Genomic DNA, 27710 nt, shown 5'->3' on the forward strand with positions numbered 1-27710 from the left:
GACTGCATACACTTGACATATTCTAGCTACCAGGTTATCATCATACTATTATACATGAGAGTATTACTGCCTGTTTTATGGACAAGTTGTCTTATATGGCCATGCTCTGTTAAAATGCACCATTATATCATTGATTCCTTCGATAAACAGCCATACTTAGCAGTTATTGGCAATTAGATAAAGAAAAAAGAATTTAAGGCAACTGTATAATGCTGTTTATTTCTAGCTGTTTATCCTAGCTGGTCAGCCTGAGAACCAGAAAGGAAAATGCTATATACAGGATTGATTCAATCTGTCAGAATTTTGAAGCTTAATTCATGCAAACATGGCTACTGGCATAAAAGTTGTTTCAACTTTTATAGTATGAACTATTCTGGAAAAGAACTTTCTCAGTGCTATAAAGATAGAACTGACTTACTTTCTTCCTGTCCCATAGAGTGCCCTAAACAAAGAGCTAGTTTATGACTTAATAAAATTGTTCATACTTTACACCAAATATAATAAAGCAAAATGGTCCTAAGAAATAATTCTTTTAAAACCTCCGTATGAACTTATCTTCAAGAAAATCTGAAATTGTTGTCTTGTCTAAGCCAATAGATGAGTGTGTGTCCCACAATATTTTGAGTACTTGTGAAGGACAGGACTTTTTCTTTTTTCTTTTTTTTTGAGACGGAATCTCGCTGTCGCCCATGCTTGGAGTGCAGTGGCGCGATCTCGGCTCACTGCAGGCTCCGCCCCCCGGGGTTCACGCCATTCTCCTGCCTCAGCCTCCCGAGTAGCTGGGACTACAGGCGCCCGCCACCACGCCTGGCTAATTTTTTGTATTTTTAGTAGAGACGGAGTTTCACCGTGTTAGCCAGGATGATCTCGATCTCCTGACCTCGTGATCCGCCCGCCTCGGCCTCCCAAAGTGCTGGGCTTACAGGCGTGAGCCACCGTGCCCGGCCAGGACTTTTCTTTTTCTAATGCACAAAGCTGCACACAGAGCAGATGCTCATAAATGGTTGTTGAATTAAATTCATAAAAGGCAGTTTGTTGGAGAAACCTTTTGTTAAAGTACTTAATATAGATTTTTCCCCTCCAAACCACTTCCTCTCATATTTTATCTTGGAGGTTCAGTTATTACTCTCTTAGAGAGCTGAGAAAGAGCTCAAGATGAAAAGCTACTGTTTCTCCCCCAGTGGACATGTGGCTGAGTTCTGCAGATAATTAAAAGAAAAATTCCTGTTACTGGTAGTAGGGTTGGGGCTGGGTTGTTATCTGAGTGTTATAGAGAGGACTTGTTTGCCAGACTTAAATTTTCTGACTATGGCTTCTATATTTGCAAATAAAGATTTCCTTAGCCTGGCTCGTCTTCCTGAATTGAATCTTTCTTGAACCAGCTCAATCCTGTAGGTGCAACTAATTTTTATAAGTATCAAAGTGAACAATTGTATTTGCATTTGAGGCAGTATAAATGGCACACAGAAAAAGTCCTTTTCTGGTAGTGAAAAGCCAGGAAATAGATAAATTACTTTCAATGTTTCTTGAAGGATAGTTCAACAAATATCAAATGCTGTTAGAAGACCTATGAAAATATTGACTTCATGTTGTCTAATTTCTTTCTGCTTAGTGGATCTACACCAGATCTCAGGCAATTTCTATTTACATAAATGCCTTAAAGCCTTCAAAGTATTCATGGGATGTTTGCTTTGTGCCTGGCATGATAATATTGTGAATGTATTTGAGTTACTCTTGGCTTTGTTAGTGAATTTAGCTATAAGATTAAAACCCAAATTATTTTATATTCCCTAGACAAAAATTAATCATAGATATGTCTTATTACACCAGCTAATGGGCTCTGTTGTTATTAATCTATAAATACTTCCATTTTTCATTAGACTGCCATTTTCACATAAATTAAATCCTAACAGATAAAAATGAATTTGGCATCCAATTAAGCCTGAACTTATTTTATTATATACCCTCCTCTCAGAATCTCCGTATTCCCCCCTCCCATTTTTTAGGTCGGGGTTTATCTTTTCAAAATATAAATATTCCAGAAAAGTTCTATATGATTTTTTTTTTAAACCTAACAACCCATTTTACTGCATTGTTCTAGTTTCTGTTTAAATAATTCCTACAACCTTATTTTAAAATGCAAGCAATTCTCTAGGTAAAAATAAAACTAGTGGAATGTCAAGGCAAAATCTATTATACTTAAAGTATTATTTTATGATGAATTATCATACTAATATTTGCTGGGCACTTAACCATGTCCACGAACTGTGTTCAGTATTTAAGTACGTTATCTTTTGGAATACAAGAGCCCTATGAAGAAACTATTATTATTCTCATTGTAAAGTGACGAAATCTGCCTTAGGTCATGGGACTCATGACTCTCCATGCCGAAGCCATGCTTTTACATGCTGCATTGCACATACGTCAGTGATAGCCTTGGGGAGGAAAGGTCACATTCAAGGTCATCAGTCATTCCTTTATGCCCTGCACATTCAACCACAACTTTCACTAAGTACCATCTGTAGATTTGTTAGGCTTAAACACAAACGTAATATTTATATTACAATGATGATATATACTTTTCATATAGCTAATATTAGTGCCTACCACATGCTAACTCCATTGCTAAATGTTTACATATATTCATTTCGCATAGCAATTTAAGAGATAGGTTCTCATATTTTCTCTATTATACAAAGGTGGCTACTGAGGCTTAGCATATGGCTAGTAGCTGACAGTGATGGGATTAAATCCACCCCCGCATTCCAAAAAAAAAAGACGGAAGAAAAGAAAATTATAGAGAAGCTTAAAATTGTCTATAACTTTATCACCCAAATAGAACCACTGTCAGCTGAGTTTCTTCTTCCAAATCCTATCCCTATGCATAAATAGATATGAAGATAGGCAAGTAAGCCATTCTTGTAGAAAAATAGAATTATACATAATATTTGACAAAACTAAGCAACAAACTATAGCAATTTTTCATGTCAATGAGAGCTGTTTATAATTTTTAATGGCTGCATAGACACGCATTAAATGGTTGTTCATTCATTTAATCAATCTGTCATGGTTGAGCATAGGGGTCATTATCTTTTTACAGTATTAAATACAAATAGAGCTTAAATTGTGATGTCACTCTTCAATAATATGTCAAATTTGACCAAAATTAGCAAATCCTCTTGTGGCATATGGGACAAACTCATGTGAAAAGCCAATGGTCACCTTGAAACAACAGCCTCAGTTCAAACTCGAGATAAACTTACAACCAAGACAAATTTCTAAGGAAACATGGTAGCCTCTAATCTTACCCTGTCATGCGAGAAAATTCTCCACATGTCATTTCTTACCTGTGGTTTGGAGGTAGATGCTGTCTCTTATTCCATAGCCCCACCTCTAGCCATGGCTCTGCCTGGAAGTAAATAAAGGATAAATCTTAACTACAGTGGTTTGTCCTAACCATGAATATTCCAGGAGATGGGAAATATACATACTGAAACCAGAGCCTATCCTTTCTCTGAGAAACATTCATTCATTTATCCATTCAAAAAATAATCACTGGTTACTTCCTATGTGTCATAAACGGTCCTTGCCCTCCATAGCAAACATGGAGGGTAGGGTCATATCAATTAGGATGATTTTGGCTGCTGTCACAGAAGTTCTCCTGCATCTTGGCCCAAAAAGTAAGGTCATTTATTATCTTATATAGCAAATGTATCAATGAGGCAGGCTCCAGGCCTGATTACCCCGTGATTCTCTGCTCTGCCCACCTTTGCTTCAGGACTCTATCCTCAGGCCAGTTGCAAGGTGGCTACAATAGTTCAGGCCTCACATCCTGACACCATAGTGATCAGAGGCAGAAGTAGGACTTAGAGATACAGAATAGGTATCTCTCTCTAAGTGTGAGGAAGCCATTCTTAGAAGCCTCACTACCTACAGGCACCCCCCCAAACCCCCCATTAACCTACCCGTTAACCAATTCCTAACCAGAGATCCACCCACTAGAGCTTGGGTGGGATCAACCTCTAGGAAGCTCATGGTCTGGTGAAGAAGCTAAATGTTGGAGCACAGTCTGGGTTATATTAAAAAGGAAGATGGACAGATAAGGGTGCAGCATTGTCTTTTACAGAGGAAACTAGCATGCATCAGTGACTGGCTAATTAATTAGCCAGGCAGACCGAATGGCCTTGAGGCAGAAATGATGGGTTTCTTGTGTTTGAAGACTAGAGTGAGGAGTAGAATTGGAGCCAGTGAGTGATTGGAGATGGGACAGAACATGTCCTTCTAAGCTGATGTGAAGACTCCAGGGCGTTAAGAGCAAGGAGGACCCATTGGGGGATTCATAGAGGAACCATGGCATGCTTTGATTCATCTTTAGAAGAGATGTTCCTGGCTGCTGTGTGGAAGACTTGAGGGCAAGTAGCAAAAGTCAGAACACAGAAACTGATGATATGGATAACTGGTCTACATGAAGAGAGAAGTGGGAAGAGTTGGCAAATAGTTAAGAGTTACCTTTGACCAGTTTTGATGATGAGTTAGAGCTGGTGGCCATAAGGGAAAAGGTGGTATCAAGGACAACTCGTTGGTTTCTCTCTGAGCAATTACATCACTGGCATTGCCATTACTGAAGAATGATCCAGTTAAGGGTAAGAATAACTCACTTTAGATAAAGTGAAGATGAGGTGCCTATGAAATGTTATTTGGAGATGCAGAGTCATGATGAGACTAGTAGTAATTCAGATATTTTTCCAAATATTATTTTGTATGAAATAATATAATTCTCACAATAACCCATGAAGCAGATGCTGTTATTATCCCCATATTTCAGATGTGGTAACTTAAGACCCAGAGAAGTTAAAAACTTGGCTGATGTTACACAGCTAGTAAGAACTGTGTCAATGAGAAGAGCCTTCTGGGCTGGAAATATAAATTTAAAAATATTAAGATTATCAATGGTAGTTAGAGCCATAGGTACAAATGAAATGGTCTAGGGAGAACTGAACCATGGGAAATTCCATAATTTAACTGAAAGCCTGAGAGGTACAAAAGTACTCTAGAGGAAAAGGAAAGGGAGGAAGCCTCCCTGGGGATCAGCTACTTTTGCATGAGTGTTCAAGTGTTTAAAAAAAAAAAAAAAAGGAAGGACTTGGCTCCTTTACAAACTAAAAAGCAGCTTATAAAAGGTTTTGAAATTCTGCCAGAGACAGTGTGAAATATGGACATGCATGTTAGCACTTGATGTTCTGCCACTTACAAACTATAGAGTTTGTATAAACTCAGGCAAGTTACTTCTTTGCATTAGGATTAGGTTCAGCTGCATAAAACCAACTCAAAATAGTAATAACTAACACAAGATAGGGATGAATTTTTCTCTCATATAAAAGAAGCACAGAGGCGGTCAGTTTAAGGCTGCTATGTCTGATGGCTCCAGAAAGTTCTTAAAGACCAAGATTCCTCCTAGCTTACAACTCCATTATTACTATGAAGTGGCCCTTGTCCTCACAGTGCCTGCCATGTTCCAGCCATCACTTCTCTGATCTAGAAAACTGGATGAAGGGAAAAGCAAACCAAAGAAATGGCATATCTCTTATCTTTAAGCAGATTTCCAAGAAGTCACTTGGAACACTTTAGTTCATATCTCATTGGTAAAAGCTTTATAATAGGCCACACCTACCCTCAGAGGAGGCTGGGAAACATTCTTTTAGTAGGGCAAAAAATCAAGATGTATTCACTAAATAGAAGAATGGATTTGGCAGGCGGCCAGTTTTCTCTGCCATTGTCAATTTGCTCTTTTGTAAAATAGGATTTAAAATATTCACTTCACCTTTCTTATTGGTTTGTTGTAGGGATCAAATGATATAATAACTAGGCAAGTGTTTGATAAATGATAGAACACTATTCAGATAGTTGCTGTGAGGATGACCATTTACTCCTCTTGCACACGGTAATCACTTAAATATGTTTTCAGTGAGAAAACCTTCAAAAATATTTTCGATTTGTAGGGTCTAAAGCAGGAAATGTGGATTGATAAGAGAGAATTTTTTTCTGCAAATCTTGCATTTCAGTGACGAAGCCTTTCTTTGCCTTCAGAATCAATTTCAGGACAGCCAAGATTGATATTTGATTAGCTCTGCAGTAAAGTTCCCATCAATATTGCCTACTCTCTGCTGAACTCAGGCACTCTCCTGAGTTTTTCTGGTAGATAAAGTAGAAGAATTATTTGTGGGGATTGCAGCTCATGTCATTAACCCACCTGGTCCTCACAATTCTGACTTGCAACATAACAAGGATGCCAGACCAAGGTCCCTTGTGGTGACTGTTTTTAAGAGAATGGCTCTTTAATTCAGAAACCAATTGAAATGATCATTAAGAAACAGAATGCAAAGATAGCAGGGCACTCTGGAAACTGTAGCTACTTATTGTGCTTAGAGATTCCCAGGCATGGATAAAAGTAAATGAAGTTTCTTTTCCTATTAAAATAAATCTGGGGTAGTCAGGAATTATCTGTGAATACTGATAATCTTTTTAACTTTTGAGCTTGACCCCAGAAACAGATGATGCTTTTGCATTAAATAATGACCTTTAAGATTATTTCACCACACGGGGCAGTTTCTATTATCTTTCATTATATACATGCTTTATATGTTAATTCCTCTAAAAATAACATAATGTTTTCCTTTGCACAGTACTTTGCATCTTAGGATTTTAAAGAGCAGAAATTTCCTCTTCTCTTTCTTCAAAATCCCTACCCTCATAATTTGAGATGTATGTACGCTAAATGCTTAACTATTTTTTGCCACATCAATACATCATAACCTCCTGCACTCATGGGCCTTGGTATTTCCCAAAAGGTCCTGAAGGGACAGGGCTGAGAGCAGGACCCTTGACATCAGCCTATTTCTCTATTTCTTGTGCCTGCCCTTTTTTCTTTCCTTGACCTGTTGCCTTATAATTTAATGCTTAAATTTTGGAAAGGGAAAAAGGAACAAGCACAAATAGAGCTAATATAGTTAAGATGAGTTTCATGATGTGTCCTAAAGGAAAACTAAAAAGATACTATATACATTAAAAAACCATATTGCAAGTAATGCAGGAAAACATAGTTGACAGATGATAAGCCCAAATTGTAGCCAACAATTCAACTTGGGGAAAATTCCCACTGAGATCTGGTGTGGCTTGGTTAGTTTCATTGATGAGTCTTACTGGATAGTCATTAGCTGCTCTTTCTCATACCCTCCAGCTGAGACACAGGACACTGCCACCAGCCACCACCTTCCTGTGAGATTCAAGTAAAATCAAGAGTGTATACAGACTGAAACGGTTATAAGCAATCAACACTCTAAATTTGGAGTCAGGAAATCTTTAATGAGCACCCACAAAATGCCACTTATTATACTAGAGTTTCCATGTATTAATATAATGGTTGTATATGCAATCAGAGAGCTAGATATTGCTATTCCCATTTTTTGTAGTTAAGGAAATGTAGTTTTGAGAGGCCGATTAACTTGCCTGCGGTTACACAGCAAGTCATGATTAAATGCACTTAAACCTGATGTTCAAAGTCCCAATTCTAGGCTCTGAGGTCCTTATAGCCAGACATTTGGAAGAAAGAACTTAAGGAAAATAATAATTTAAAAATAAACACTAAATCAAATGTGAATTCAGAGCTTCCTATGTGGCAAAATTAACAGGTGACTTTCTCTGTTGAGACCTCTTTAAAAATTTAACATCTTTCATGCAGAAGAATAATAAAAAGTCCCCAAAGGAATTAACAGGACAAAAATAATACGACATTTACCTCTGAAAAAAGACTAATGGAAGTCAATTTCTGTGTTCTGAGACAAGGAAAATTAAGAATTCCTTGTGAAAGTCTTGACAAAGATATGAGCAGGGTTCCTTACTTTCTGAGTAATAATCAAAACAAGTCCAAGTTAGGGCCACTGGTGGTAATTAAAATACACACACACACACACACACAGAAGAGAAGAAGAAAAGAATGTTTTAGCAAGGATCAACACCCTTGCAAAAATATTCACTTCAGCAGTACTATTTGGATTTCACCTCGTCACTACACAAATGATAAATGGCACTGAAAAACTCACCTGGGAGGTAATGGGAGCTACATAAGGAAACAGGGTAATGTCATCAGAGAGAGAAAATGAGAAATCTGAGCTTAAAAGGAAGTAGACTCAAGAAGTGATTCTCAAATGGAATGTAACGTTTCATCAAGTTCTCTATCATCCTACACTTAATAGGTAACAGAGTGGCTGTTATCATGAGATTTTGGAATGAGTTCAAGAGAGAAAAAATGTCCAGGAGTGTATTAACCTTGACAGTATTAATGGAGGGAAAGATTTTGCAAAGGTTGAATCAAAAAGCCTGCACTGCCTGGTCTTGAGCATCCTCAAACCATCCACAGGAAAAGATGTGTGAATGACATGTCTCTAGACTCAGTCCCGGACCACGGCAACTTTGTGTGAGTTGCCACATTCTAGGCAAATCCCTTGACTCCTCTGTGTCTCGGTTCCTTTAACTATAGAATGGTACAAAACGATACTCAACATTTGATAAATTGTGTTTCATGGAACACAAGTCTATGAGACCTTAATGGTGTCCCACAAAAAAACACCATCCAACCATATTTGTGATTAAATTAAGTTTGGAAAATAAAGGGTTCAACAGAGTTTAAAAGGTTTATTGTAGACCTTCTCAGAGCCATTAAAAGGCTAAGTTGTAATTCGATTCTTTGAGAAAATAGTACCATAGTTATATATAGAGAAACAAATGAAATGTTATACCCCACCTACATAATGGGGGTGTTGTGAAGATCTAATGAGATAATAGATCTAAAAGCACTTAGAATAAAGCACTACATGAACATTAGGCATTTTAAAATTATTCCCAGTGATTTCACGTTTTAGGGACTGGCAGGCAGCACCGAAGTATGATGGAATTTTCTACACTAAGGATCTTTCTTCTTAGCCAGCCACCTGAAGGCAATGGATATAGTTGGGAAGAAGGGAGTAGGATCCTAGGGTTCATTAGGAATGCTGCAGGCCTCAAAAGAGTGATTCTCAGAACACTGCTGTCAAAATTACCTGGGCTGCTTATTTATGCATTCATATTCCTGGTTCAGTAGGTCTGAGATGGATTAAAATTCTTAACAGGTACTTCAGTTGATTCTTACATGCACTAAATTTTGAGATCCACTAGTCTGAAGAGACAGCACAGTTGAGAGCCTCCAAAACTGTTTAAATTCATGTAAGTCCTTAAGGGATATTCTAGTGGTGACATGGTAACGAATTTCACCCCTAGTGGAACGCTTATTAGCCAGGTGGTAATAAGCTCATACCAGAGGAGACTTTTCACTTTTAGGTAACTTTAGCTGAGCCCATGTTCTGTGCCCCAAAAGAATGCTTTTAGTATATGCCTATTAATCTTTATAAGTCTGTATTATCCCCATTTTACAGAGAGGAAGCTGATGGGACTTTCCTAAGGTCACACAGTGAATTTGTTAGAACCCTTTTAGTTGCAAGTAAAAGAGAACCCCACTCAACCTAGTGTAAGTAAAAAAGAGAATTTATTACTTCGTATAAGGAAAATATGCAGGGTTATAATGGTTTCAGGCAGGGCTGGATCCAGAAGACCAAGTGATGTAATGAGGTTTCAGTTTCATTGAGTCATCTCTGTTCTCTTTGTCTCTGTTGTGGCTCAATTATCAGGCAGCCTCTGCCATTAAAGTGGCTGAAAGGGCTGGGCATGGTGGCTCACGCCTGTAATCCCAGCACTTTGAGAGGCCGAGGTGGGTGGATCACTTGAAGTCAGGGGTGCGAGACCAGCCTGGCCAACATGGCAAAACCCTGTCTCTACTAAAAATACAGAAATTAGCTGGGCGTGGTGGTGTGCACCTGTAATCCCAGCTACTTGGGAGGAGGAGGCACAAGAACCGCTTGAACCTGGGAGGTGGAGGTTGCAGTGAACGGAGATAGAGCCACTGAACTCCAGCCTGGGTGACAAAGTGAGATTATGTCTCAAAAAAAAAAAGGCGGGGTGGGGGGGTGGCGTTGGGGAGGCTGAAAGATTATCCACAGCTCTATAGGACAAGGGTTGACAAGCTATGGCCACGCAGGCCAGATGCTTGTTTTTATAAATAAAGTTTTATTGGAATACAGACATGCCCATTTGGGCATATTAGTCTACTGCTGCTTTTACAGTGCATCAGCAGAGTAGAGTACTTCAACAGACTCTATATGGTCCATAAAGCCTAAAGTACTTACTATTTGGCTTAACAGAAAGAGTTTGCTTACCCCTGCAGGGGAAACAAGGCTTTGTTGAGGTGGGATTTGAGTCTGTAAAAGGCACTATTTATTTAACTGCAAGAAGAATATCAGACCCTAGGGTCTAAAGATTTAAGATGAAAAAAGGATCTACGTTATTTAAAGATTGTTGCTTTGGATTAACACAAGACTTGGGAGTTCATTTACAATTTAAATAAGTTCTGTTGCCAACACAAATGTATTCTATAGATTAAATGAACAACAGAATGTTTTATAAGTTTTTGTAGTCATTATATGTGTTAGTGGTTGAAGGATACGTTCCTGGGAGATAAAACAAGAATTTTGTACTGAATATCTAAGAATTTTGATAATAACATCTATTAGCTCAATAAGTCTAACAATATAGAACCTGTATAATTTTAAATTTAAATATTTTAAATTTTATAATTTTAAATTTAAATATTTTAAATTTTATAATTTTAAATTTAAATATTTTAAATTTTATAATTTTAAATTTAAATATTTTAAATTTTATAATTTTAAATTTAAATAGGAACTTTCCTCCCTACCTGTCTGGTCCGTTCACAATGTGCTCTCTTCATTGCCCTGTGTTCATGGAATAGAAGTATCTTCATCCTTCTAACACAGTTCTTAGGAAATATGAAGTATTTGACATAATAGGATCGTTTCTTCTCAACGCTTATGAATCATCATTGTGACCTGGAAATTCTTTTAATATTAACCAAGGCTAAATGAAGATGTTTTAGTTTGTGACCCCTACTTTGATTAGGCTTAGAGCCTATGTAATCTGCAATCCCAGTTGAAAGAGCATGTTTATCAGTAGTTCCAACAAATTCCAGCATTGAGTCTCATTGCCTGGCCAAGCTCAATGACTCATCCCTGAATTAATTACTGTGGGTGGAGGGTGGAGATGCAATGCTCTGATTGGCCAGCACTGGGTCACATGCCCACCTCTGGCATCAGGACGGAGGTGAACTTCCTGAACCACCCAGAGTGCGAGGAGAGGAGGAGTGACTCTCCAGAGGAGAATTAGGAAGCCCTTGCCACCTGGTGGGGGCCAGAAAGAACTCACCTCCACCAGCAGCTATTAGGTGGTAGATTCCGGATCTGGACCCACATCCTCCTGGTTTCGTAATATTTTTCCCCTATACACAATGGTTAGCATTTTCTAAGTGAAGCAGATCTGAGCCTATTCCAGGCCTGACTGACACCCGCTGAGTTCGTAATTGTAGCTTGAGCACAGGTCCTTAGTAGATAATGTCCTACCGGTTCTTCTTGTCCTAGTGATCTAGGGCGGGTATTCTCCAGGGCACCTACAGACAGGTAGGTGTACATCTATATTATGACGTTTTATGGTAAGATAGCTCCTCTTTTCTCTTGCTACAGTAGGATCAATTTATAATTGGCATCTATTTTGCAGCCTTTTCAAAAAAGCAGCTCATTTCGTCCCTCATCCCTGAAGCCCTCCTATGACTTTAGTGAGTAATACAAAGATTCAAAAAGCCAGACTCTCACACATTGAGGAGACATTCTTGCAAATAGGCATGTCTCAATTAAAAGCATGTGTTTCTCTTCTTTCGAGAATCACTTTTTCCTATTCATTAGTCCCTTCTCAATTTCTCCAGCTCTAAAATGGGGATAATATATAGCCCTCGCTCACAAGTTTAATTTGAGGATTATATAAGGTAACACATTTTAAGTGCTTAGATCAGTGTCTGGAATAGACTTAGTGACTGAAAAATGTTAGCTGTTATGGATGCTGTTATCATCATCGTCATCATCAATGATCATCTTTACCATCATAATAGTCATCAGCACCGATACCTAAGGAAGCACTGTACCGTTTACAATCCCCCCTCCTTTTAGGAGGAAACGCAGAGTCCCATAAACCACATTAGTCATGTGGCCTCTTTCTGATACAGTGGCCTACGATTCCAAAACCAGTAGAGCTACCCTCTTGCTTTCTTTAAAATTAGTACATCTTAGGGCACCAGGATTTATGGATGTTCTTGTATTCTTGGCTGTCAATTCATGCTTCAGGAGCAAATTAACAGAAACATGGGCCATCTTTGGACCTATGGATCCCTGAGTTTTCCTTCCTTCCCATCTCCCCGCATTGTATGTCAGCACAGCGTTTTCCCAGGGGGCCACTAAAGGGCAGCTCTGCCTGTCCACAGTGCAGGAGGCAGCAGTACACCTATGATGAAAGCATCCCTAGGGACTTGCCCCCGGCGGTGAGGAGAGCTGCCTTTACCAGGCAGAACTCTGTAGAAGCCAGAGACAAAGGAGGAAGTTGGTCAAGAGCCTGAGCAAATCTGCTGAGAAGTTTTGGTCCAGGTATATGGAGCCTCCCTCCTTTCTCCACCACTCCCAGACCACAGGACTCTGTCATATAGGCATGCACACACTATTGGTTCTTCCCCCATGAGGACTACCATTCTTGCAAGCAATAAGATTGATAAGCAACTCTCTCAATGTAAACATTGACCTCTCCCTCCATAGATGTAGTGGGGAAGACTGCCAGATGTCATGATGCGGCGTAATGGTTGCATCTGGGGTGTGGGTGTTGTTTTGTGTGGAATGTAAGTGGCGTTTCCTCTGATGGTTCCTAGGTAGAAAAGATAGCCACCTGTGTGTCCAAGCAGCTGAGGAGCACCAGAGCTCCCTCCTCCTACCCATCCCCACTGGGACTTGCATTACTCAAGTCATCCAGTTTTTGGATTCAGACAGATAAACCCTTAGTTAAATGTTGCTGTCTCATTACCATATGCTCAGCCAGTATCAGTGTCCACAGCTTGGTGCTAATACATAAATTGGATCCCTCTTTGACTGGATGCTAAGGGATGGGGTGGAGGAGGGTGGTGCACAGAGGCGCAGAAGAGCCTGAAAGAAGGAAGTGAGGGCAGTGAAGGTCAGTGATCCTCGTACTCACCGATGTTAACATGAGTACTCTCTCAGGCATTGTGTCTGTGTTCAATAGCTCTTGGACAACATGGCCTTGTTGATTTATCTCCCAGCTCCTTCATGGTGTATATTTTTCCTTTAACAAGGCAACCTCTCTGTGCTAAAAGAGTCTCTGTTGTCCTCATCATTTTCCCTCTTTAATGCCCAATCTTTGTCCCATCCACTCCCCACTTTACATCCCCTTCCCATTCCTAATGAAACCAGGTAGGCACTCTGGATTTTTAGAATAAACATGTTTTACTCTTAAAAAAAAAAATCAAAAAACAACAACAAAAAATCTTCTAGTTAATCAATTCTAGGTTGTCAGAAACTCTTCCAAGAGATCCAGCCTCTGTAAGTGTATGGCATGACTTATTCTAGAATGAAAAAGGAAAAATAGTGTCCTCATATGCCTGATAATTCATATCAACCCTTCATTTATTTATGATAAGGTAGCTCTGAAAGTGACAGTACATTTATAAAAGGGACCTTTCTGAATGGCTGGGCACCTGTGTGGCGTCATTTTGCAGGGCAGGAAAAGGCAGCGCAGGCTGGCCGTGGAGGCTCACACCTGTAGTCCCAGCACTTTGGGAGGCCAAGGTGGGTGGATCACATGAGGCCAGGAGTTCAAGACCAGCCTGGACAACATGGTGAAACCTTGTCTCTGCTAAAAATACAAAAATTAGCTGAGTGTGGTAGTGCACGCCTGTTGTCCCAGCTACTCAGGAGGCTGAGGCATGAGAATGGCTTGAACCTGGGAGGTGGAGGTTGCAGTGAACTGAGATCATGTCACTGCACTCCAGCCTGGGTGACAGAGCAAAACTCTGTCTCAAAAAAAAAAAAAAAAAAAAAGGCAGTGCTGCTTCAGCATAGTGAGCCTACCTTACCTCCACTCTGATCTTTGGTTCCCATTCCTAGGGTGGTGAAATAAGGGGGGTATACAACCCCTTCTAATTACAAGCAAAAGCGAAGGTTATCAGATCCTGCAACATAAATGTTCTGTTATTGAGTTCGCTTAGGGTTAAGAAACAAGAATCCAATTTATGAGAATCTTAGGTCCTCCAAAAACCCTAGGAGCATTTAGCACATGGGGAGATCTCCACTGGGGTCCCAAATGGGCTGCCCTCCTGCCTCTGGTGCTGACTCTGACTAGACATCAGATGGCACAGACACCATGCTTCCTTCATTCCAGGCTGCTCCCTGGGATACTGTATGACGAGCACTTTCTAGGTCAGCAGGAAGCCAAGGTGGTGCCATCCTTGCACACGCCTTTTGAAAGCCAAACCACCATGAGAAATATGGTGTACCTGAGGAGCGCCCCAAGCCCCGGCCCAGCTCCTCCCGCTGCATGCCCTAGGAGCCCACCAAGAGTAATCCCAGGTTGCCACAAGGGCTGGGGTTCAGAACACCATCCGGCCTAGGTACTTTGGTTCTTGTTCATTAAAATCATGCATACATCAAATATTTTCTTTCTGGCCTTTCTAAGGAGAAAGAAAAATCATCTCCCAATCATTTCCACCCTATGGGTAAAACAAAACCCAGTTTTGTCATAAGTGGGAGCCCAAACTGTGTGGTCCTTTAAAGAGTGTTCTCTTGGATGGTAGAGCAGGAAAGACCCCAGGAGTTTGCTTGCCCATGGCTCGCTCCTCACTTCAGCCTTCTGAAGGAGCTCAGCTGCCCAGCTTCCAACGTTTTGATTCAACATGCTCAGTCCTGGCAGTTGACATTCAAGCTGATTCATGTGTGGCTCAGCATTTTCTCCAGACAGCATGAGGTAGCCACCTTTGAGCAGGCCAAAGTGAAGCTGTCTTTACATGCTCCATTTCCAAAAAAGGCTGTTTGTGATTCCAAAACATGGCAGGCCACGCCCTGCTCTCCCACTTGCCTTCATCCCTTTCTTTCTCTGGTTCCTGCAATGGGAGACCACTTTATCCTGAGACCTGTTTTTTGGTTTCCATTTCTTTGTGTGTGTGTGTGTGTGTGTGTGTGTGTGTGTGTGTGATGGAGTTTCACTTTTGTCACCTATGCTGGAGTGTAATGGTGCAATCTTGGCTCACCGCAACCTCTGCCTCCTGGGTTCAAGTAGTTCTCCTGCCTCAGCCTCAGTAGCTGCGATTACAGGCACATGCCACCACACCCAGCTTATTTTTCTATTTTTAGTAGAGACAGGGTTTCGCCATGTTGGCCAGGCTGGTCTTGAACTCCTGACCTCAGGTAATCCACCTGCCTTGGCCTCCCAAAGTGCTGGGATTATAGGCATGAGCCACCGCACCAAGCCTTCCCTTCCTTTTCAAACTGTGTTCATAAGTTGGCTCACTCTTGAGCCATCCTCACACTTAAGCCTTCCAATATCATTATCTGATGGCAAAGCTAGCCCCATCATCAAATTAATAGGAGAAAAATGTAATGGGGTGATTAAAATATAAATCAGCTAAACCTAATGTGATCCAGTCTGCTCAATAATCTACTGAATTTAAGAGCTAAACATCATGAATTTCATAATAATACTTATTAAGGATTCATTTAACTATTGAGTTATAATTATACCTTTATAATACCCTCTGTTCCTTGCCACTCTCGGTTTTTCAAAGGCACTTCTAATTTCATATCATTATTTTAATGGGGCAATTTCAGAATAATTTGTATCCATTTCTTAAAGATGTGATTATGGAAAAGGCTTTCGGTTTTCATAGCACTTTTTTTTTAAGACAAGTAACGATACATATTTTCATACCTCTGAAGATGTGAGCAAATGAACTGAATCAAATGCAGTTATCCAGTTATCTATTTAATAAGTCATTATTGAGTGCCAACTATGAGAAGCAAACTCAGTATCAACCCTGAATAATTACTATCTTGATTTTTTAGAGGATTCTGTATATAATTTCTCTTTAACCTGTAGCAGATGTTTGATGTTGGCTGAACTCAGAGAATTCTCAAACTGAATATTTTAAAAACTTCACTTTTGTGTCTTAGGCTGTTTTGAGAATCAAAGAATGATAGGAAATCTTCCAACCAAATGCAGATACCCATCCCCTTGAAGCCCACTAGGATCCAGAGATCCCAGGATGAGTGCTTCTACCGGGAGTATTTCATTTTGGCTATAACACGTGTTTAGAGAAGTACTAGAAGATCATTCTGAGCAGCTTACTCAGGTTGAGAGTAATAAGTCAGGTTGTTTTAATATAAAAAATAGGTTATTTCATGGAGGAAAAAACTTGAATAAGTGATTCTTGGCCTTGTCTGAAGGCCAGTACAGGAAATTAGAACTTCCTACTGTATGCTGTGGGGAGCCACCTGCAGTTCCTACAAGGAACAGGCTTCTAGTAAAAGTATCCAATACAGGTTTGAAGGCAGGAGAGTAAGTCTGGGAATGTAGGTTTGGAGACTTGTAAAATCTGGTCAAAAGCAACAAGACTATACACCAAGGTAAGGAATGAGGGGAAAGTGATGAGTATGAAAGAGGAAGTGACCTGTGAGAATCAGACCTCTGGACTATGGTGACTTTGCTTCTCTCCTGGACTCAACACCTCTTTGCTGTGGTTTCCCACAATTATTACTACTTGTGTGGCTCTGCTGACATTGTTGAAGAAGCACCAATTCAAGCAGCTGATGCCATTTAAAAGCAGAATGCTCAAATTCAGTGTTACTTCTGAGGCTATTTACTTGCCTGATTTGATTTCTTTTTTTATTCCTTGTCGTAGCTGTGTTGTTGTTATTGTTACCACTCTCTTCAGCCATTCCACAACCCGTACTTAAAACCTTCTGAATCTTTTATCTTCCTCCTTTAGCCTCCAGTAATCTGTTATTTTACCACTGCTGTTAAATTAATCTCCCTGAGGCCCACATCTGATCTGTGCCATTTGTGATCAGAGACCTCAGTTCAAACTTTCAATCACTCAAGCATAAAATCTCCTGATCAGTAATACTTTTGTGCACTTTTGATCCCACTTCTTCTCCTTCCTAAGAACCATGTTTCATACATTTCTCAGCATTTTTTCTACATCTTCGATCTGTCACTTTCCCCTGGCTCTGGCAGCTCAGCCTACTGACCCCCAAATCAAGTCTCTCCTTCCTACCTTGGCAACTTTCCTCTCAATAGTCTTCATTACCTCAGGAAATAAAGTTCTAACCCCTAAAAAGCCTTTGCAAAAATACTGAATTATCTGGCTGCAAAGTTCTTGTCCCCATTGAGCTGCCATCCTATTCTGCTTCTTCCTTTATCATCAAATTCTTTAAAACATGTAAAATCATCACATTGACCTAGTCATGAAAACTAAAAATGTTAGCCATTCTTGCTTCCTGGTACTTTCTCATGTTTATCCAGAGAGTTACCAAATCTGCTGATTCTCCCACCTGGCTGAATCCCATCTTTTCTTGCTATCCTTCTGTCATGCCCCTGCTTGAATCCTAGTTACTGTGATTGCAGTGTCCTCCTGATTGTTCTCGCTGTCAAGGATTTCCCCATATTCCGAGTCAGGTTACCTTTGCTGCTGCAAAGATATTCCTAAGAAACAAATCTAATTGCATCCTGATCACGTACCTTCTCGATCAGGCCGACCCCCCCATTCTACCCAAAGTACTCTTGATCTATTTTACCAGGTTCCACTCATTATTTTTTTCCCCAAAGCAAGTATCTTCTGGCATACTCTATAATTTATTTGGTTTCAGTGTTTGCTGTCTGCCCTTCACCCTACCTCTGCATGTGAGCTCTATGAGTTGGTATTTTTATTTGTTTTGTTTACCGTCATAGCCTAAGCATCTGGTACAGAGTGGGCATGCAGTACATTTTGGTTGAATGTGATAATACCAGTTTCCCATTTTCAAATTTTCCTTGTCCCTCTGCTCAGAGGATGAACCCCAAATGCCAGTTCATTTCAAGAGCTTACATGATCTGGTTCCAGACCCTCCAACCCCTGTCTCTCTCCACTAGTGCTTCATCTCACCTAACGTCACTGAGGCTCACAGTTGACTGAGTTCCTTGAAGTCCCTAGACGTTCCATGCCTTCAGCCCTCTCTGTTCCTGTTGGGTCTGTTTCTCCTCCCAGGGATCCACTTCTCCCTCTTCCCCTTGCCAGGAGAACAGCCCCTTCTCTTTCAAAACTTAAGCCCAAAGTGACCTCCCTCGAGGTCTTCTCCAATGCTGTGAAGCAGAATTAGTTGCTCTCTCCTCTTCACTTACATTGAGTTTTATATTGTAGCTCTGTTGTGGTATGTTCTTACACACTGATCTCTCTGTCTCCTCCTTGGGACTCTGTGCTCAAGGCCAGTTTTCCTGTGTGTCTTCCCCAGAAATGATCATAGTATCTGGCAGAGATTTAAGTGGCCACTTAATTAAATGATTGAAAAGAGGAGCTCCCAGTGCACTGAACCAGGTAGTAAAGGTTTAAGTACCCTCTTCATTGCAGCATGTCCAAATCATCACTGCCCTCACCCCTAAACCTGTGCCCTCGCCTGTCTTCCTTATCTCTATGAATGAAGGGTACCACTCTGCTGACCTGAATCTTGGAATTGCCAATGATCTGCCTCCAGTCCTTCTGGTCACTCAATCAGTCACTAAGTTCTTTTGACTTTACTTCTGACGTGTCTCTCAATTCCATCTACTTTCTTTCAGTCCTGCTGTGGGGAGCTCTTACTAGCTTATCACATCTGTCACCAATACAACTGCCACAGCACACACTCAGAATTCCATATGTATTTAATGAATGGATCTCCTGAGTTAAAACTATGTTCAGACCACAACAAGCTGACTATCATTTTTATATGGTCATTGGCAGGTTGAACTTGCAAGGAATGCATAGGTTGCAGAAGTCTGGATGATTTTTTTGAGGGAACAAAGTGGTTTGGGATTTGCCATGGCTTCAGATATCATTTTGCTTTCTGGGAAGTTGAATTCCTTCCATGCCCTCAATTCTGCCAAAGAGCTTATTTTCTCTGATTATTCCTTTCTTAAAAATTCAAGTTGGGGTATTGGAATCTGTAAATATGGAAAAGAGTTTGTTTTATTTCATGTGGTAAAAAGAGGTTGGGATGATTGTGGCCTTTAAGGAAGGGTCCACTAGGCATTATGAGATTGAAAGTTGAATATGCTCAAGTGTTCTATTATTGGGATTAGCATAGATTTTCCCTAAAGATACCCCCAGCTCTCAATTTCTAAGAATTTTTTTTTTTTAAGCAAGACTCCAGGAAAAGAAAAACTAGTGGAATTAAGACAATTGTAAAATCTAATGGAAGTGTGAGTGACTCCAAAATCGATCAGTAATCCTAAAGTACAGTCACTTGCTTAACAGATTTCAGTGCTGCTGAAGGTCTAGGTAAAGCCAGGTAGTAGGAAGTAGACAGCAGTGGGTATTGGAGACGTTGGCTTTGGAATAGACAGTTGATAAATGTTTTCTCCCTTCTTTTTTCTCAGTAGACAGTGCTGTAGTGATTGTGTCTGCCAAGTCTTATTTGAGAAATTGCCGGACCAGTAGTTACACTGACTCTCATTTGAATCTTCTGGTGGCCTCTCCCTGTTTTGGGCGGTAGTCCCTGACTTGTCCAGAGCGCTCTCCTCCTCTTTCTCTTCCTCTTCTAGCCTAAACAGAAGTTGAGCAAATTTGGTTGGGGTGTTTTGAATCTCTAGGGGTTGGCCAACTGTCCTCAGCCTTCAGAACACACTGGTGTGACTTCCATTCCAAAAGGCAAAGAGAAACTCTAGTCACGTGGTTTCTGTTATCTGTAACCATGGAAAACGTTGGCCATCTGTGAGGCTCCCATTTTAACACTTTTTTTCTCTCTTTATTTTCATCTCTTTCTTGGAAATAACAAGCTGAGGAAGTGGAGAGGCTGGCGGCGATGCGTTCTGACTCCCTCGTCCCAGGCACCCACACCCCACCCATCCGCAGGAGAAGTAAGTTTGCCAACCTGGGAAGGATTTTCAAGCCTTGGAAATGGAGGAAGAAGAAAAGCGAAAAGTTCAAACACACGTCAGCAGGTAGGATGATTTGTTCTTTCATTTCCCATTTGGTGTTTGTTGCCTTCAACTCTATTATCTTAACAGAATTTAATTGCAATAGGCTGTTTGAACCAAAGGAGAAAAAATATCAAGCCTTGGAATGGCTCTTGTCTTTAAAATTTTTTCAGTATGATCAAGAATGACTTTTATATCTTATGTGTTTTCTCCTATCTCATGGTTTTTTGTTTGTTTTTAAACTAAAGAACCACCCTTTTAATTTGATCTACGAATAATCTGAATTTAGGCCTCTGCCTTTTCTATAATTGAATGCTTTCATTCTGGCATTGATGATGCGTTTATTATATTCATTGTTATTTTCACTATTCCAGTAGAAGTGAACACATAGCGGAAAACAAGTTATATGGTTACTGGCAGATAAGAATAGGTTATTTCATGGAGGAAAAACCTTGAATAAGTGATTCTTGGACATAGCAGGAAAACAAAGAATACAAATGAATCATTGTGGTGGCAAAGATAACTGTATGGTTTGTGGCTCAATGGACAGCAAAGAAATGTGGGGGAAATCAGTACAGCTGAGGGGTTAAGAGCACAGATCCTGGAGCCACACTTCCTGGGTTTGAATCCCAAATCTGATACTTGCTGGTTATATGATCTTGCTCAGTTTATTAATGCTGTGCCTCAGCTTCCTCATCTGTAAAACAGAAGTAAGAATAACACCTTACAAGAGTTAATATTTGTGGAGAGTTTGTATGGCATCTTAGGTGGATATTTTTTAAATAAGTAAGGGTGTGCAGAGGGAAATATGCTACAGGGAAAGACATAGAGTTTTGACTTCACCCCATTGGGTCTGTGATCAGACAGTGGAAGAGCTATACAGATTCCCTTTGGTTTTGGTCTGTTTGGGCTGCCATAACAAAATACCGTAGACTGGGTGGCTTAAACAACAGAAATGTGTTTCTCACAGTTCTGGAGGCTGGAAGTCCTAGATCAAGTTGCTGACAAGATAGGTTTTCTTCTGAGGCCTCTTCTCTTGGCTTGTAGGTGGCAGCCATCTTGCTGTACACTCACATCACCTCTTCATTTTTGTATGCACAGAGAGAGCATGTACGTAAGCAAGTGTGAGCAGACTGTTGAGAGTCTCTCCTTATAAAGACACTAATTCCATCGTGAGTGCCCTACCTGCATGACCTCATCTAATCCTAATCACCTCCCAAAGTCCCCTTTCTCCAAATAACAGCACATGGGGAGTGAGGGTTGCAACATATGAATTTGGGACAACTAAGTCCATGGCACTTTGTTTTGATTTTTCTAATCACGTGTCCAGTCATTGCCAGGGCTACCCCAAGGTTTTCATTTCCTTCTTCCCTCTACATCCTCAAAAACTCAACCTGCCTTCTCGCCTGCTCAGAATCATCACCTCTTCCATTTCTTGGGTTTCCTCCCTCTTTGCCCCACCCCCAAACTAACCTTGAAATAGGAGATGTGCTTCTTGTACCTGAATATCAGTCCACAGATCTGAGAATCTTAATGCTAATCACTTTTGGGAAAGAAAGAGAATAACATAGAAAATCTGCAGAGTCTTGAAATCTTAATTCTCATGATACCCATGTTTTCTGACTCTGTTTCTTAGTTGGAAGCCCCACCATCCTGATGTTATATTTGTTAATCCCTGAGATACGAATGAATCTCTGAATTTCATACATTTCTAAATCATTACCCATATAAGTCCCACCACTCTGACTCTGCATTCTTCACTCTCTCAGTCATCGTGCTGGTTCCTTAAGGTGTCGCAAAACCTGTAGGTCATTTGTGTCATTTGTGCATCCTTAAAAACAACTGAGTGATTTACAAGTGAGCAAAACTCCAAATGTGTATCCTCCACTGAGACAGAAAAGGGTACTTAGGTCATTGTCTCAGAGAGAAGAAATCTAAGTGAAATATATTCTTTAAGCAAAGTAAGATGTAAGACACTGAAACAAGAAAGAAAATGGGAGTGTTTTGTAAGCATTGAAAAAAATATATATATATAAAACAAAGATGCCATGAGGTCTCTTCCTGACTTTGCTAAACAAAATAGTTTGTACACACATTTCGGTAATTGTCATTTGTCACCATGAATCTCTGAATGATGGGGTGATGGATGCATTTCCTCCTGGCAAGTCAAGGGCTTTGTTTAGTTCATTTGACAAGGCCACAAGGCAAAGCCCTGAGGCTTCTCACATGACCGATTATGCCAATGTCTTCAAGACATTGGAAAACATATCACCTGATAGGTGCAGATGCAATGGCATCAGATTACTCATGAATTATTAAACGTCTTCAAAAATTTTGTTTTAAGCTCATTTGGGAGAAAGAATGGAAACGTGACAAGCAGAGTTGCTAACCTTAAATCATTCTTGTCATTAATGATCATAGCAAGTTCTTGTGACCTCTGTGGCCAGATTGATTAACGTGGCAGCTGAATGTGATATTTGTGTGCAGTTTTGTTTTGTTTTCTTAGAGACATTCCACTCCTGAATTAGAGAAAGTAGAGAATACACTACAGAATATCTTTATATCATGATAGATGGATGGGTGCATGATGTAACTAAAGGTATGCTAGTTTTAAAAAAGTTGGCCAGGCACAGTAGCTCACTCTTGCAATCTCGACATTTTGGGCAGCCCAGGTAAGAGGATCCCTTGAGCCCAGGAGTTAAAAACCAGCCTGGGCAACATAGTGAGACCTCATCTCTACAAAACATAAAATTAACATGGGGACACATGTCTGTAGTCCCAGGTACTCAGGAAGCTGAGGTGAGAGGATTGCTTGAACCCAGGAGTTTAAGACTTCAGTGAGCTGTGATCGTGCCACTGTACTCCAGCTTGGGTGACCAGCTGAGACCCAATCTCACACATATGCAAAGCAAACTTTTCCATGTGTGTATAAGAGTCATATCTAAGTAAATATACATGGGAATTGGTTGATTGAGGGAATGTTCATTGGTTAGCCAATTTTAGCTAGTATACCTATCTTTGTCTTGTATGTATGTGTTGTTAAAGGAAAAGTTATTCATTGACCCTTGTTGAAGATAAGGCAATCTTTATTCAACACCACTGAAAGAAGGATAGGGACCACTGCAATAGGGTCTTGCAGTGGGAGAAATGGTCAGTACTTAACTCTGATACAGCATGGGCAAGTGGGAATTTACAACCAAGGAGCAGAGTGAGGGTCCCTAGGTGGAAAATTACTAAAAGGAAACATCAGGAGTAAGGGAGATTCTGGCTAAGCCAATCTAATAGGATTCTTGCTGAAGACAGGCCAGGGTGATCAGATATCACCTGAGAGATGGTGGGGACTGAGGAACCTAATGATTAGATAATGAGAATTATCTGATATTGAGGATGGGGAGATTCTGGTTAAACTGACTTACCAGGATCCTTGCTAAAATTGGACAATGGAAAGAAGAACATGGAAGGCCAAAGTCAGGCTCAGTTGAAAAGGAGTTCGGGGTGGGGGAAGGGAGAATGAAGAGAAGTTGGTTAATGAGTGCAAAACTACAGTTAGATAGAAGGAATAAAGTATAATATTTGATAATAGAGTAGACTATAGTTAAGAATTTTTTATACATTTCAAATAGCTAGAAGAGAAGAATTGGAATGTTCCAACAAAGAAAAGATAACTGTTTGAGATGACGGATATTCCCAATTACCCTGATTTGATCACTACACATTGTATACATGCATCAAAATATCACATGTACCCCCAAAATATATACAACTATTGTGTATTAATTTTTTAAAAAAGGAAAAAGGGGTTCAGGGGAGGCTGAGTAGAGCTTGGTTAATGAGAAAATCTTGCTCAGTCTATATCATATCCTTTCATATGTACAATATTATCCACCATTTTAAAAAGAAAGAATAAGTCCATATATTCATATTATTTATTTGTATTTAAAATTATATCCCTCTTTGAACACACAAAAAGACATCAATACAATGTTTACTTTGCTTGTTATTGTTTACAGACTGGGTTACATTTATAATTTGCCATGATTAGGTATACTGTGGTTTAACTGTAACTTGTTACAGGGGCTTATGTGTCTCTTTGTAATTAAATTTCTGGGTGTACCTTTATACAAGGAATAAATTACAATATTTGATAGTAGATAGTGTACCTTATACAAGGGGACACTCAGAAATTTTATTTACCAGTTGTATAGCAATAAGAAAACTACATTGGAAAATTATGATTTCAACGTTTCCCTCAATTTTGACATCAACGATTACATGGATGTTTTGAACGTAGACCTCCACTTCGAATGCTACTCTTACATCCTTCCTGTTCTAAGCTGAAGGCTGCCATCCTTAAAAGGCCCTGAGCATTAAGACCCAGGGGCTGAGCTCCAGATGGTGGTGAAAGCACTATTGAGACACGGAGTAGCTCTCAGCAGAAGTCCTGCATCACAGGATGGCAGGAGGAAAACAGGAATGGATGGAACATAAAATAATGGGTCCTCAGGGAAGACGATCCTCACATGCCTTTCAGTCTGCCCTCCGAGGCCCTGCCCAGGGCTTGCGAACCTATGAGCCTGATACATTCAGCTTCTTATGTGAATCTGCAATGGGGTCCACAATGCATCTCCACACCTGCCCCAGGAATGAAGACAGATGATAACATCCCCTCTGAAATAGAACAGGCAGTGCCTCCCCAAATAGTCAACTGCAGCGATCTTATCCAAATTCCTTGAAAATGAGGACTGTATTTATAGAAAAGTAGAACTGGCAGGCAGAAACTGTGAAGACACCACCGAGTTATGCTTTTATTTCCTCTTGACAGAAAATCATAAGCCGCAGGGGTTGGCCGTGGAAATCTACAATGTGTCAGAATTCCCTTTGTGCTTCTAAGATTTTCTGCACACCTAGGGTCTTGGTTGTTGGTGGGGAGAGAAAAACATGAAAAACTTTTACTGAGTGTCCACCACATGCCGGAATGTCACCTGGCTCTGGGTATATAGCCATGAGCCAAACCAGACCTAGTCGGTGACCTCCTGGCATGCATGATATAATGGAGAAACAGCTGGTCAAATGTTGAAATTATAAAAATAAAGGTAAAGTCTCACCTGTGATAAGGGCAATGAAGGAAAGGTACTTGGGAGAAGGAGAGGGGGGACTTCACTTAGTCTTGAGGGGTCAGGGAAACTTTCCTAAGGAAGAGAGGTTTGGGCTAGAGTCTGAGGAAAGTGTAGAAATGTAGAAAATGAGCAGCAGAAAGAGCTTGTGCAAAGGCCCTGTGGTAGAAGAAGGAGAGGTGAGCAGTCTAGGAGAGCGAGAAAGACCAGTGGCTGGAGAATGGAGAGCTGAGTGTCGTGTGGGTTGAGGCTGGAGAGGTAACCAAAGACCAGCTCCCCACTGATTCTGCCTCGTTTAGAGCAAATTCAGGAGTGTGAGTGGCTGCAGACAGACCAGTGGGAGGCATTATGCAGATGATAGTAGCCTGAACTAATGTCTGGTGGTAGAAAAGGATGGATTTGGGAGAATTTATAAGGAACAAATGACTTAGTAATGGGTCAAACATGAGAAGGAGAGATAGAAGCAGTGTCGCCTTTGGCATGGAATGTTCCATTTTGACATTTCGGGGCAATATTATTTAGTCTTAAAAAAGAAGGAAATCCTACCATTTGTGACAAAATGGGTGAACCTGGAGGGCACCATGCCAAGTGAAACATACCGGGTACAGATGGACAAATGTGGCATAAGCCCACTTCCATGAGGTATCTGAAAAGTCAAGTAGAAGGGTGGTTGCCAGGCGAGGGGGAAATGGGGAGTTGTTTCTTAATGGCCATAAAAGCTCAGTTATGCAAGATGAATAAGTTCTAGAGATCTACTGTATAATACAGTGCCTCTAATTAACAATCCAGTATTGTGCACTTAAAAATTTAAGATGGTAGATTTTATGTTAAATGTTCTTATCACACACACACACACACAAAACCCACAGAGGAACACAAGGGAACTTTTGAAGGTGATGGATGTGTTTATTACCTTGATTGTGGTGATGATATCATGGTTGTATGCGTAGGTCCAAACTCATCTACTTGTATATTTACATATGCAGTTTGCACACAATTATACCTCAATAAAGTTGACAATTTTTAAAATAAAAAAATGGTTTTAAAATGTAAAGTTTGACACCCTAATGTTGGTTTATGGTGGTGGCTTTATCTGAGATGAGTACTTTGGAAGAGTGACAGGTTTGGGGGTATGATTCCAATTTTAGGCGCGTAGATATGTGTTTGAGTCAACTTTGTGATATCCAGAGTTGGCAGTTGAATATGTGGAACGAAAAAGAGAGGTCTGGGCTGGCTATGTAAATTTCAGGTCGTTTGCATATATATAATAATTAGAGTGATGACTAGATGTAAGATTGGCTAGGAAACAAGAACAAAATGGAAAGAAGAGGGCCAAGGACGGTCTTATAGATGAGGGAAGATTATTGTCCCTAAGACTAGATAGAGGAGGAAGAGCCTGTAAAGGAGATAGAGAGGCAGTGGCCAGAGAGGTAGGAGGAAAACCAGAAGCCTAAGATGTGGTGGACACCAAGAACAGAAGGCATCCAGGAGGCTACAGTTAACCGTGTTTAATACCATGAAGTCAAGTGGAAGAAGTACAGAAAAATGTCCATTGACACTAGTGGCTCCACTCAACTAGAGATCATTGGTGACTTAGCAAGAGCTGCCTGGGTTGATTGTTTGGGGCAGATGTCAGATTAGTGTAGAGTGAGAAGTTAGTGGGAGCTGGGGTAAGATGGGGTTAAATTTTTGAGAAGTTTGGCAGCTAAGTGGGTAAGAGATAGGACAAGATGGGTGATGGAGGAAATCTATGTGTGTCTATAGGGGGTTGTATGTGTGCCTTCTGATTTGTCACCATTGTTTTATGATGCACGAGAGATCAATAGGAAAAGCAAATGTGAAAGAGGCAGTAGAAGGAGTTAGAAAATATGAGACAGAAGAGATAGGGGAAGGGTGCTGAGAAGTGAGGAGTAGGTGGGTTACAAAGCACAGAAAGAAGGGCTAGTATCAGAAAAGGAATGAACTCTACTGCAATCAGAGGGAAGCTGCAGCAGTAGACAGAATAATACATTTGGTGATCTCTTCCAATGGTGACTGAGTTTGTCTAGGTAATAAGCGAGGTTATCTCCTAACAGGGAGAGGAGGAGAAGAACGTACAGGGTGAAGTCCATTCCAGATTGATGATTATGACTCTACATGGTACTGGTGACTTTTTTTCATTGGCTTTTGGCTGTCCTGGTACAGCTCATAGTTGGGTCCATCCAGAACTGGAGTTTTGCCAGATGAGTAGAAAGAAAAGGAGGGCAAGGGAGATTGGGTTAGTTTCCTAAGCTGCTATAACAAATTACTATAAACTTGGTGGCTTAAAACAACAGAGCTTCTCCTGCAGTTCCAGAAATCTGAAGTCAAGGTGTTGGCAGGGTGGGTTCCTTCTGGAGACTCTGAGGGAGAATCTGTTCATGCCTC

General features: G+C 40.4%; 1 protein-coding gene across 14 annotated transcripts in view; it reads left to right on the forward strand.

Annotated features, from left to right (window-relative positions):
* Positions 1 to 27710, forward strand: part of PHACTR1 (phosphatase and actin regulator 1) — a 574604-nt gene that overhangs the window by 315041 nt on the left and 231853 nt on the right. For all 14 annotated transcript variants that reach the window (XM_009450525.5, XM_009450527.5, XM_009450524.5 and 11 more), the window contains one exon: positions 20050 to 20214. In XM_009450525.5, the coding sequence (XP_009448800.1) occupies positions 20050 to 20214 (165 nt within the window). The remainder of the gene's footprint in view (positions 1 to 20049; positions 20215 to 27710) is intronic.

Source organism: Pan troglodytes, chromosome 5 (genome assembly GCF_028858775.2).
Source record: "Pan troglodytes isolate AG18354 chromosome 5, NHGRI_mPanTro3-v2.0_pri, whole genome shotgun sequence".
In the NCBI taxonomy this organism is placed as follows: Eukaryota; Metazoa; Chordata; class Mammalia; order Primates; family Hominidae; genus Pan; species Pan troglodytes.